Source organism: Parasteatoda tepidariorum, chromosome 11 (assembly GCF_982258835.1).
Source record: "Parasteatoda tepidariorum strain Cologne lab strain chromosome 11, Ptep-v5.0, whole genome shotgun sequence".
NCBI lineage: Eukaryota > Metazoa > Arthropoda > Arachnida > Araneae > Theridiidae > Parasteatoda > Parasteatoda tepidariorum.
The window spans coordinates 29,340,035-29,353,545 of NC_141765.1; the positions used below are offsets into that span (position 1 = coordinate 29,340,035).

Here is a 13,511-nt window from a genome sequence, read left to right on the forward strand (position 1 = left end):
AAACTAAACTTAGTGAGGTGACAGCCCAAGGCATACTAAGCCTATCCCAGTTTTCTTGACCTTGGACACTGGGATGCAAGAGCAGATGTTCTAGTTGGGTGGTCAGTTGAACATAAAACCCTTTCCTTAGTATTTAATCCCTAAGAATACTTAGTACTCATTTAATCAACCCACTGAAAAAATGAAAGCATTGGCCCATTGGAAAATGAAATCACCTAATAAGCCACACCTGGGCTGCACATTGGGATAAATTAACTTTTAAATACAGATAAGCAGTGGCCTATTTACTGGAAATTACTTGTCTTTTAGAAACCATTTTATTTAAGCACATTACTTATAAAGTAATGTATTATATTCAATGGGAATTCAGAAATATTATTTTTATAAAATTTAATAGTTAGCACAATTAAAATATAAGAACTCTTACCTGCAACAGACTAACATTAGAAAATAAATTTTCATCAAATTATTTTTTACAATAAAATACTACAATTGACATAGAGTCATTTATTATATTGGTTACATGCCCATAGCAACTCTAGTTTGAGATGAACTTTAACCATGGAAATAGATATTTTTATAAATTTTAAAATACCATTAAATGGTAACATTGACAAGGTGAAAATAGAGAGGAATTGGGGTTAACTTTCTCCTTTTTAGCTACTTATATCCACTAGTCACTGTTTTTTTTTAAACGATTTAATATGAAGAAAAATTTGATTTTTTGTTTTAAGAAGTGATCCTAACATACTATGTCATTTTACAATGACCTACATTATGCTGCATATTCAGATATTTATATTTTGATATTGCAAAACAATTGCTACTAATTTCAAAAGAGTATTAAACAATTGAATAAAATGGTGCCATTCTAAATTAATTAAAAAAGTTTATTATTTTTCAGTAATATAGCACATTTGTAACAGACCATAATTTATAAAAGCAGAACAATATGTGAAGAGGAAAATCTCAAGTGGTAAAAACTAAAGTATTGAGAAAGATTTTGGCAGAAGATTTAGGCACAAAATGTTTAAAGAGTCATAAATTGTTAAAAAAAATAAGGTATACAGGTAGCTTAAAAAATCTCTAGAGGAACATAGATGACTAGAAAATTAATAAATTATTAAAGTTTTTAAATAGTAATATCACAGATTATAAATATTTTGTAAAATGGAAATTTAAGATTAAACTTCTTTAAAAGATCAGCAACACTGTATCATACTGCCATCCTATACTATTTCAACACTCCATTTAATTTTGTCAGACTTTAAGTTTCTGAAAATAAAATAATGGTTACAAGCAAAGTTATTTAGTATGAACCAACAAGCAGTAAAAAATAACAATTATTTGATCTGGAATCTCATATTCTCAGCATTCATTCCAGTTTTAACAAACTAATATTGCCTATCCAGAAAATATTAGTTTGTTAAAACTGGATATTTGAAGAACAAACCGCACTACGGTGTTATTTCAGTTTGTATTTCATTTAATTATACTTTAAATATACATTTGGCAATTTCAATTTTTTTAAATATAATAAATAAAACTCTTAAAAATGAATCAAGTAAATAAGTAACAATAAGACTTTCAGTAAAAACTGTTAAATTTGAATTAAATAGAAAAATGAGATTTTAAAATTCAGAAATGTTCACATTAATAATGAATGGCATCAAGATACTATATTGGTTTTTATTTTACCTGAAGAATTAGGATGCTTATCAATGAATGAAACATGGATAAACTCCGCTGCCTCATATTTTTCTAAATTACAAATGTAACTAATTGCTAAAGATTGATCTTTCAACATTGAAAAATCAAGAAAGATTGATAAAACTATTTGAATGTCCAATGGAATGTGTAGGTATGCAATGTAAAGTGATTACTCATATGCGTGGCTTGAAACATGTGTTTTAACAAAAATATGAACTTTGAATGTACACAGAGCTGTAGAGAAAGCGACAGACCAAACCACATTGATTTGTGATGGATTGTTACATATTGAATACTAATACTTTGTACTGCAGTGAAAATAAATTCATAACATGCGATTGGTCAAACAAAAAAATGGCTGAAAATTTTCTGTAAATTTAGTCATAACTTTTCATTGGGTCATATGTTACACACTTTTCAATTAAACTAATTTCATTAATTCCTAATTAAGTAAACTTTTGTTATAATTCTTGATAAATGTTTTAGAAGAAAATAAAATAAATGGAGATTATTGCAGAAAATGAAAACAAAACATCATACATCTTGTACCTATCATATACTTTATATGTCTATCTAAAAAAACTTTCCACCCTATCTGCCTGGAGCTTTGTGAGTGACTATCCTAACGAGGTTACAGTATTTTATATAGAGTTGGGGGGTAAAAATTTAGGACAAGTTTCAATGGCGATCGGCAAGAACCAAAAATCCCCTCTCTAAAATATGGTCTTGTTTTCATAGCAGCAGATAGCTCCAGACTCCGCAGTGGGATGAGTTCTTTAGGTAGACAAACTATACACACATTGAGCAGTAAGTAGTTTACTGATTCTTGCTAATTTTGTTTATTTTTGATTGACTGTAATAATAATGATAATTTAGGTAAAAATATCTTTAACAAAACATAGAATTATCAAAGGAAGTTGTCAATAATTCATAATATATTTCATACAACTTTCAATTAAGATTAACTTATTTATTTCCCAGAATAACTCTGAAACAAACAAAATATATAGAAATTCAAAAAATTTAGCTCTACAATGAAAACAATGCATTTTAACACTTTTTATGGGCCTGAAAAGACAAATTCTTTCTTTTTTATTTTTATCTTTATATTATTGTCTGAACATTCAACTTTTAAATTAATGCTGCTTCCACAATTATCTAATTTTTAGTATTTCTTGAGATTTTCAGATGTTCCAGCACAGTTCCTTTACTGTAATTTTGTAACAACAAGTATCTCAACTTACTCAAATTAGAATTGTCCAGCTGATTTTGAAATTTTACTTTAACCTTTTACTGATTTTTTTAGGATAATTGTAATTAGCAGTTTAGAGATTTTTACACAAATTTCCTTTTTAGGATCGCGATTGACATTTTTCCTACAAAAATATTTTAAAGCTCATGTGTTCTTAGAGTTTAAGTTTGATCTTACATTACAGTTTGAATGGCAGAATAACTACTTATATCCTTTCAGCCAGATTTCAAATCTATAATCTAGTTCATGCTAATAAAAGAACTTTCTACACCTGGGTCATGAAAATACCCAATCACGGTCTTTACTGTAATTGAAAATTGTTGAAATTCTTCTCTCTTTAAAACGAAACTCTGCCACTCATCTAAATGCATGGGGTTTTTAATATTTGCACTTGCATAAGGAGGCAATACTGCCAACGAGGTTTTCTGACCTCACATTTGTTCTTCAATTTCTTCATTGTACAAAACAATTGCAAAAACAGAAGGCAATTTCGAGTTTAAGGTAGTAACTTTGCATCTTTCTGTTGGATCTAGTGCAGATACATAAACAAGGAAAGATTTTTTTTCAAACATGAACTACAGTTAATGAATGCTTTTTAAAGTCTCTAATAAATATTCTCTATAATTGTTTTGTTGCATTTAGACATTGAGTTTAGAACACCATAACCAACAAATACAGGGTTCCCACACTATTATAGAAATAAAACTATAGAATAAAAGAATTTTACTTTTGGAAAAAAATTCTTTCTTCTTACAGAAATAAAATTCTTAAAATTATTTCAGAAAAAATTACTAGCATTGGTAAAAAATGTTTCATACAAATCGCAAATGTTGGAGGGTAAAACATAGAACTTAAATATTACAAATATGTTTTGGTTTACGAGAAAGTTTCGATTTACTTTCCTCTTTATCAATAGAATTGTTTTTCAAACTCTTTGGAATAAATCGCGTAAACAAGAACCACAATGTTTAATTTTGAAAATCACATGAATACGAGACGTAATTTTGAAATTTAAAAAAGCTTGAATACAAATAGCGATACTAGAATTTAAAAACGTGTGACATATCCCTATGTGTGATTTCTAAATCACATGAATAATGAATCTCAAAGTGTAAAGTTTAAATCACATAAATACAAAAATTGATGTGTTATTAAAAATGCATGAATATGAATCACGAAGTATGATTTTAAAATAAGAATTGTAATATTGGTGGATTCAGCTGCAGTCTGAAATATTCAAAATGATGAAAATTTACCAAACCGAAAAAAAATCTAATTATGGATTTCCATTTATTGGCAGAAGACTTGCATGTAAGTGGATCGTTAAAAATTTACTAGTCAGAATAATATTATCAAGGGTGCTTCAAAAAAGGTAACAAGAGCTTTAACTGGTGCACAAATTCCTTATGCAAATTAAATTCCACATCTAGAAGGAAGAGACAGCCATCAACAGTATATGGAGCTGGTAGAGAGAAAGTAATCTAAAATCCCAGAAAATATAAGCATTGACAAATACAGGCTTGTTTGATTAAATAGCAAAGTTTTACATAATTTTTGCTTTTAAAAAAGTCATTCCAAGTTGATGGAGCCAGTGTAATGTGACTAACACAGGTGTGGTTTTGGTGCAATTAACTCGATAAGAATGGGAAATAATGTGAAAATAAAAATAAATTGTGCCATTATCACGCCACCATGTTTCAAATTGATGATCGTTTTCATGTATGGGATATTGCACAAGAACTCAAGATATTGATTTCTATGTGTTGAGTTCAATCTCTTTGAGCAGTTAATGAATCCCCTGACAGGGTACCATTATGAAATAGAAGTTGACATTCTGTCTTCATGATTCAGTGGCTTTGACCTGGACCTTCATTTTTTCAATGCAGGCTTCGATAGATTAGTTTACAAATGCTTTTTAGACTGAAGTATGTAAAAAAGTAATATGTACCAAGGTCTTAACTATTGCAAGCAGCATTCTTTGATTTTGTAAATAAGCTTTTTCTCTGAAAGAAGTTGCCTTATTTTTTGAATCACCCTTATATTAAAATATCAGAGTTTCAAAAATCATAGAGTGAAAATGAATAGTAATAAAAAAGAGTGCCATAAAGTAATAACTTAAATGTATGATTTGAAAGTAACAGAGACATACATTACGATGTGAAATGAAAAAGACTGTAAAGAAACTGTACAATGTAAGATGCAGTACAACATGAATGAAATCTTCAAAATTATAGTGCAAGTGGCTGAATTGGCACAAACTGAATGCATAATACGAGTCTCATAGGTGTGCAATATTATATTATCAAATGTACCATTTACACTAGGACCACAATTACAGATCTCAATAATCATGGAGAAATGCATCTTAATGAAACGCTGAAAATGAGATAAGACAAGCCTGAGAAGATTCAACTATTAATAAAATTCCTTCTTGTTATGTGATTGTATAGATAATAGGCAATGTCTGATAGGGTAGTATTGTAGATACATATTAAAATATTGAAAAAGTTATTGTTCATTAATTTTTCGGTAGATTCTTATGAAGTTGGGTCAGGCTAGGTTAAGAAAAATTTAATGAAATGGTACATAATAGACTGTGTGAATTTAAATGGCTGATTTTACACTTTTATAAAAATCTAAAATTGGTAGTTGATAATCAAAATAATTTGATTTTTTAATCACAATTGAACTAATAGGAAGAATACTAAAACATAAATAATTTTCTTAATTAGTATAGTACAATTTTTTATAGCTTTATATATTGCAGGATTTTATTTTTAAAGACAAGATTGTAAATTTTGGAGCAGGAACTGCTGATTTAGGATGTCTATAATTCTATGAAACGCTAATTCCAAACGTAACTAATATTGAGCCTAATTTTTAAAACCAATAATCCAACTCTAAAGTTAAAATTACTGATTATACAAAAGCTTTACAGTTTTCGCAATATGATTTTAACAATGAGTGTCAGCTTCAAGTTAAAAAGAAAAATTGTACTTACCAAAAGTCTCCCTCAATCTGTTTTGTCAGTATCTTTCATCTTCAAATATTTTAACATATCCCTAGTCTTTTGTCTCCTCTAAAAACACAAAAATTATATTTTTTAAAGCAAAATAATCTAATACATACATGATTCATAATAATTTAGATTAAAATATAAATAACTTAATAAATATATAGACGTTTTTAAGCAACTTCTAAAAACATAGAATGAATATAGCACAGTGATCTTAGATCATAATGCAGGGAGTTCCCTAATCACTAATCTTAACATTAAATTTTAGTTTAAAAAAATTAACTACTATAAACGATATTAGAAACTAGGAATTGCTATTTAGAGAGATGAACAACGATTATTAGAAACACTTTCAAGTTTTATTTCTCAATCAAACTGGTTTTGATGTTTTAAACTCACTTTCCTAGGAAGTGAACCATAATGTATAAACTTAATTTTTTACATAAATTTCAAAAATAGAAATAAAGAACCATGATTATAGAACACAACATCCTGTATATTATTCACAAGTTAAAATATGTTCATAAATATGGGAATTCTGACATTCTATTATTCACTCTGTGACTCATAAATTAAATCAATTTTAATGTGTATTTTAAAAACACATTAGTTATTGGCAAATTGGATTATTAAGAATCCCAATGTTAAGATTTGTAGATAGAGTTATCCTGATGTGAAATTCACAAATCCTTTTAATGTGAATTTCAACATGCAATTCAGAAATGGTGATGAATGCTAATCACATTATGTATTGCAATGCATGCCTCATAAATGGTGTGTGAAGCCTTATATTCAATTATCATACTATAATAAATTCAGAAATGAGTGTGTTGTAAGTATGCTATGTTTCTGTAACTATAAAATTTAGTTTTTAAGCAAAAGAATATTTCTTAGAATCTGAACTACAACTTTCATTGTTTGTTGACAATAAAAAATGATCACATATTGTTCAGAGTCTACCATGGGTAAAACATGAAATTATTCAGAATTAATCGTAAGTAAAATAGGCTAAATGATATAAGGACACTAATTGTTTTTCTATGCTAAACATGAACTTAAATTTGGCAGTGAAAAAAGTCTAACAAATGTACAATTTACATTTGTCAGAATAATTACAATTTATTACATAAAATAAATTGGCTGTAAGGATGTCTTATTGTTTGTATTTGTAGAAACTAAAATAACTTGCAGTAACAAACAAGAAATACAGAAGAAGAAACAGACATAGTCACTATGGTTGAAATTTTAGTGTAAAATGATGGTAAATACTTGAATCATTTTCAATTCTATTATTATTTCATTTAGAATTACTATCCATTTTAATGAAAATATAAATATATTTTACCACCCATAATAGAAAATAATCGATAATATTAATTTCAAATTTTTTACTAAAGTTTTATTTTTTCAACTAATAGCTTTACCAAGAAATAAAATACATATAATTTCCATCTTAAATGCCATCACTAAACTATTGTCAGTGTTTGAGCTAGCTTTTTCTTCTAGATTTTGCCTTTAGGGTAACTACAGTCAAACTGCTTTTGAATTTTATAATTAGACTCGATCAATATGGCACATTATGAAATGGCATATTGCAGAAAAAAATTGCTGTGAACAGCAGACTCAAATTCAAAAATTTCACAATTTTCAAACTAATAATAAATACTAGAAAACTATACTTAATTAGAACAATATTGCATACTCTAACATCTACAAAACATAACTATTAAGTTAATAAAAGGAATAACTATTAAATATAATGTAGACAAAATGAGCATAATATTTCAAAGAACTTAAAATAAAATTTTTAGTAAATCTGTTTCATGACAAAAATAAATAAATAAAAAATTATTATTCTAAAACGTACCTCTGCTTTTAAAGCTTGAAGAGATTCATATTGACCTTTTTGAATAGCAACTTGTACCCACTTTGGGACATCAGATATGATATAAGAAAGAATCATTTTCACAGCAATAATTATATGCTACAATAAATTTTATTTAAACTGTTTAAACATTTATAACAGTACATTTGTACAGCAAAAGAAAAATTTTGTTTTAACATTATTAACACATAAGTTTTAAATCTTGGATATTACAAATGCCTGAAGAAAAAAAATCTTAAAATCAATAATGATATGTTAGAAAAATGATGTGTAAATGCTGTTTTTCAACAATTTTAGTATAGCGTTACTTAGCTCTTTAGTCTACCCTAACTCTTTGATTTCTGATTTAGCTCAAATATTTACTATCACTTTTTTATTTGAACATTACATTTATAGTTAAAACTTCTTAAAAGTTTTCATCACATTTTAAAACATAGCTTTAGTCAGAAAAATTCAGTCTTCAAACTATTCTCTGATTTTATTTTCAGTCTGATTTTATGACAAGCTGATACATATGTTACAATGTATGTTAATATGTTGAATGTAATTACATAGTATGTAAAATTAGGATCTCTGATTTCCGTAGATTAAGTAGTTTATAATAAAATATTTTTCATAAAATCAAATACTAAATTTGTTTTTAAAACTTATTTAAAAAATTATTATTTCTAATTCTTATTTTCGTATACCTCTCTTATAATTTGAAATCAGAACATACAGTGAAAAAGAAATTATTAATATCATAAAAGAATAATCTTTACATTAAGCGAAATGAAAAGTTTCAAAATGTAAGAATAAAATATTTTACTTCAATAACAACAGCAATCAACAGCCATGTTGAAAGAGACATATCAGGGGCATAAGACCTCACAATTGGAGACATACTAATTAGAGCACAGTTAGTCATGACAGCAAAAAGGCTTAAAACTTCAAATGCAACCTAAATAATTATTAAATATATGAGACTCTTAAGAATGCAAATTAATGAGAAAAACAAAAGCTAACGATGAGCATAAAAGTACGATGATTATACAATGAGCATAAAAGTACACAGAAAAGAGGTGACACATAAAGAAATTCAAAACAAATTTGGCGGACAGGGAGAATGTATCTACCGTTTTTATAAATACCCAATTTTCACACAATAACTTATTAAATCAAAATATTTAGAACAAAACTTTTAATAAATGGAACCATTTAAATGTTTCTTCTTTTCATTCCATTTAATTATTCTTCAATTTACGAGAAATCTTAAACTAGGTCAATGTTTTTTAATTCATTTATTTATTTTTTTGCATAAGATAAAATATGAGTTAAGAGTATTAATAACTTTAAGTTATTAGCAAATGTTTCATTTTAAATGAAAAAGATAGAGAAATTTATATATTTTTGAGCTGAATACCTTTTTATAAATCTTATTAATTTCTTGAAAGCATTTTTTTATTTAGATTATAATGATTTCTAACATAAATATTTATTAAAAAATAAAAAGAGAAATACATAGAATTATAATTATTAAGTTTAATTTCTGAAAAGTCACGATTCAGTTAGTAGACTATTCAACCATTCAGTTTTATATGCATTCTGTCAGAAGTATATCAAGAATTAAGCTCTTATACTTGATATTTTCTCAGTATATCAAGTATTTAGTTCCATAAAAATGAAAAAAGGACAGAAATATCTAAAGTAATATTAGAACAATTTTTCAAATCAATACTTCCCAGCTACATATTTAAAAAAAAAGTCAATGTAGCTAATTTTTCAGCAAGAGCTCAGATAGGGAAGGTAAAAAGATGAATTACTAAAAATTTAATTGAAAAAAGAAAGAAACATCTTGCTTGATTAATTTCAAAGTTTTTTTTAATTTAATTTTGCTAAGAATATTCTATTTATATTCCATTTCCCAAAATTTGCTACTATGACAAAAACCAAAATATTAAAGATTTGTGAATACTTTACAAGAAAATGGAACTAACATGACATTATAAAATGTTTCTGAGTAACTCTAATTTTCTATGCATAGCTGCCAACATGGATAGGGAAAAATCCAGTATATTTTATGAAATAATATAAATTTAATGATCTTTGTTGCATAATGTACTAAATATTTTATACATAGGAAATTTTAGGGATTTTTATAGTCATCAAAATAAAAAAACTGAAATATTTTCCAGTTATGATTGACATTAAATATAATTGAAATGCTATGTATAATGTTTACTCAAACTTTTGAATATTAATAGGCATTTAATTCATCAAAGATAGTTAAAACATCTTTTAAATTAATTTAAAAAGAAAGTTTTGAATAAAAATAAACTGAGCATTTTAGAACAAAAAAGAAAGTTTTGAACTGATTTCTATAAATAAGATTTGCTTCATTATGTATTATTAATACTTATTTAAATATTCTAGCAAGCAAGCAATAATCTGTAGAAAATTTGCATTTCAAAAGGGATTTTTTAGGAAACTTACTCAATTTTAGGGAATTTTCTAAAATATGCAAAAACCAGGAGAATTTTAATTAAACCAGTACGCCAGGAGAAACTGGAAAAATCTAGTAGAGTTGGCACCTATGTCTATGCAAGATTATTAATAAAGATAACAAACCTGCCAAATTCCAATGCCTTTTACAGGTCTTGCTTTAGGTCTTTGATAGGAATAACATAGCTTAAATCCATCCATCCAAATTTCCAAGATATTATTCAGAACAGCTAATACAGCAGCAAAAGGAAAAACAGACGAGAATAAGAAGACATATCCAAATTGAGTAAAAACTTCTAAATAATCATCATAAGTATCCTAGAAATAAAAGTTAAGCAAATAAAAATGTGAAAATAAACTATGATACAATTATTATGGTTTATGATATGATTACAGTATAAGGTAAGCAGAATAAATTTTTTTTAAACAAATAGTAAAATTTTCAATGTTTGAATCCATGTTAAAATTTAAAATTTTTAATCTTAGCAGAAAATAACACTCTACTAATTTAGAGTTACAAAAAAAAAAAACTTACTAATTACTTACTAATAAATAGCTTTCAAATGCTTAGCAACTTCTAATTATTTTATAAATATATCGAAGATAAGTTCATTACTCATTATTTGCGGCTATATCAATTCATAATATTTTTGAAATTTTTAAAATCATTCGATTTATAATATATATTTCATTCATAATTCACAGTTTTTCTCTGAGCCTGCTTGATTCTTCAATCTTGGATTGAAAAGCAATGCTATAGAAAGCTATACCAGCAGCAGTGCAGGCTTCACTTAGGAAGGAGTGAAACAGCAAACAATTTCTTTGAGCATCTCTTCAAGCAATTCTTAATGCATCAATGACACAATTTTATTTTGAGCAATAAACATCAACCTTTTCCATAAAAAAAAAAAAAAATTCTGAAACATTTTTTCTCATTCTTGCATAAATTCTTTAAATGTGACTTCACATTGTTTGTGTTCCAACCAGACATTAAAAAAACAAACAAATATTGCTTAATTAGATGGATTTTATCACATAGAAAAGTTGCAGTCTTGTTCAGACTCACCTTATATAAATTTTTTATTACTTAATTTTGTTAACCTTTTGCTTATGGCGCTTAACGTGTTGAAGCCATTCTCGCCCACTTATTGTATCAGCCGTAAGCAAAGGGTTAATGATAACTATCACAAGCATGTATACACTGTAAAAACACAAAAATAAAACGTTTTATTTTAAGCAAAAGTGCAATTGAACAAAAATAAAAATAAATAATTCAGTTGACAACTTTTTTCAACTTATCTTTCTAATTTCAAACAAAAATTTTTTTAAGCATTTTTAAAATTTTATTTTGTCTTCAGGCTGCTAATGAATGTCAGGTTAATCTGAATTTAACAACAATTTTGCAAAGTTTTAAAAAAGCAAATATTAGAAAACTTACTTCATATGACCACATATCACGCTGCTCTAGAATAGCTTTTACTTGAGGTGAATCATCGATAAAAGTTGTCTTTTTCCATTTTTGATTGTATTTTTGAATTAAAAATGGTAAAATAGCCTCTTGAAATTGGTTAAATAGATGATTTACAATCATCATAACTGCTATTTGCTATAAAAGAAAAGAAAATCTTTATATTATTTGCATACAGTTGCACAGTGAATATGATTTCTCGAATATAATGTAACAGATATGTGAAACAGAACAAAATTTGACGAAATATCAAAATAAAAGTTGTAAGATTTCATAAAAAATACAGTAAGCTAAAATTATAAAGAATAAATATATTTAAAATTTCAGAAATATACATTGAATAAATTTTTTTTAACAAGAGTTTAAAAAGTTCAAAACATTTGTTGTACAACACATACTAAAATAATAATTTAAGAAAATAATTTTGATATGATTTTATTTAGTAAGGATTATTAACAAGCACGTAGGTATGGTTTTTTCATGGGGGGTGTTTTGTGATTGAGGAATTTATTATCTAGATGAAATTTAATTAAGCCAGTTACATACATACAAGTAAACTCTTTTTGACTTTGATAAATTGATCTAATACAGAAGTTTTCACTATAAGCTTCATTTAAAAGCTAAAAATCAAAACCAGTGATCTAAATGAAGATCAAAATAAAGACAAGCCATAAACGTCGTTATCGCTTCCCTTCGATTAGGAGACAAGCGAAATTCAAATAAAAAGAACAAACCACCGTTATTGTCAAAAATTTAAGAATAAAATATCAATAAAAATTCATCTGTTCATCAAATTATAATGCGTTTAAGCAGCTAAAATAATATATAAAAAAAAAATGAATTCTTTACGAAGGATCTTATATATGGATAATTTTCAGAAAATACGACACATAGGAAATTATTTTTTTAATTTCTAACCCTTTGGATTGGAATAATATATTTAAAAAAAATACTCGTTTATTAAAGTACCTCTAATATATAGAAAGCAATGTACAATATAGAGAGCAATGTACAATAGTTAACCAGCATTTAGCAATTATTCCTTGGCATTTAAGTGCTAGAAAAATTACAATTTATAATTTTATAGCTTTTATTTCCATGTTCCATTTCATTTTTAGTTAGTCTTTGTGTTATTAATCACAAGACTTTATTAAACAGCTCAGATTGAATAATATAGTTTATATTAATTATTTAGAAAACGCAGGAAAATGACAATGTGTAAATTCATTCCAAAAAGCTAATAATAATGGTGTTAAATAAACTTTAAAAAAAAATTTAATTTTATTCTATGATATCAGATTTCAATGGCAGTTACATTAAATTGTCGCATTTAACGAAAATTACTCGTAGATATATATACAGTACATTCGCAGAAGTCGGTAAATGAATATACCTTCTCACAAATTTTTCTTTTTGTTTTTTTCAATAATATCCTGTTAAACTACATTATTAATTAAATAGAAGGTGTAAAACTTTAGTAATGTAACAAAAAATTATAAATAAATTCAGAAGATATATTGCGTAAGAAAGAAAAAATTAGATACAAAGTCTCAAAATATTTCGTAAAAAAATATTGAATGAAAAAATCCGTGTTTCGTAAGGTCACGGATTATCAAATTTGGATTTTGATAGAGTGGCCGCGGGCATTTCAACATTTAAAGAATTACTTATCACACTAAATTAAATTTAAATATCAGAG

The 13,511-nt window shown here is 26.4% G+C and overlaps 1 protein-coding gene across 3 annotated transcripts in view; it reads right to left on the reverse strand.

Annotated features, from left to right (window-relative positions):
* Positions 1–869: 869 nt before the first annotated feature.
* LOC107457489 (anoctamin-10) overlaps positions 870–13,511 on the reverse strand; it is a 45,188-nt gene continuing 32,546 nt past the window's right edge. For all 3 annotated transcript variants that reach the window (XM_016075656.4, XM_043042099.3, XM_016075657.4), the window contains exons 10-15: positions 11,783–11,950; positions 10,471–10,662; positions 8,672–8,803; positions 7,846–7,962; positions 5,964–6,041; positions 870–1,275 (exon numbers count right to left, since the gene is read on the reverse strand). In XM_016075656.4, the coding sequence (XP_015931142.1) occupies positions 5,976–6,041; positions 7,846–7,962; positions 8,672–8,803; positions 10,471–10,662; positions 11,783–11,950 (675 nt within the window). In that variant the 3' untranslated portion in view covers positions 870–1,275; positions 5,964–5,975. The remainder of the gene's footprint in view (positions 1,276–5,963; positions 6,042–7,845; positions 7,963–8,671; positions 8,804–10,470; positions 10,663–11,782; positions 11,951–13,511) is intronic.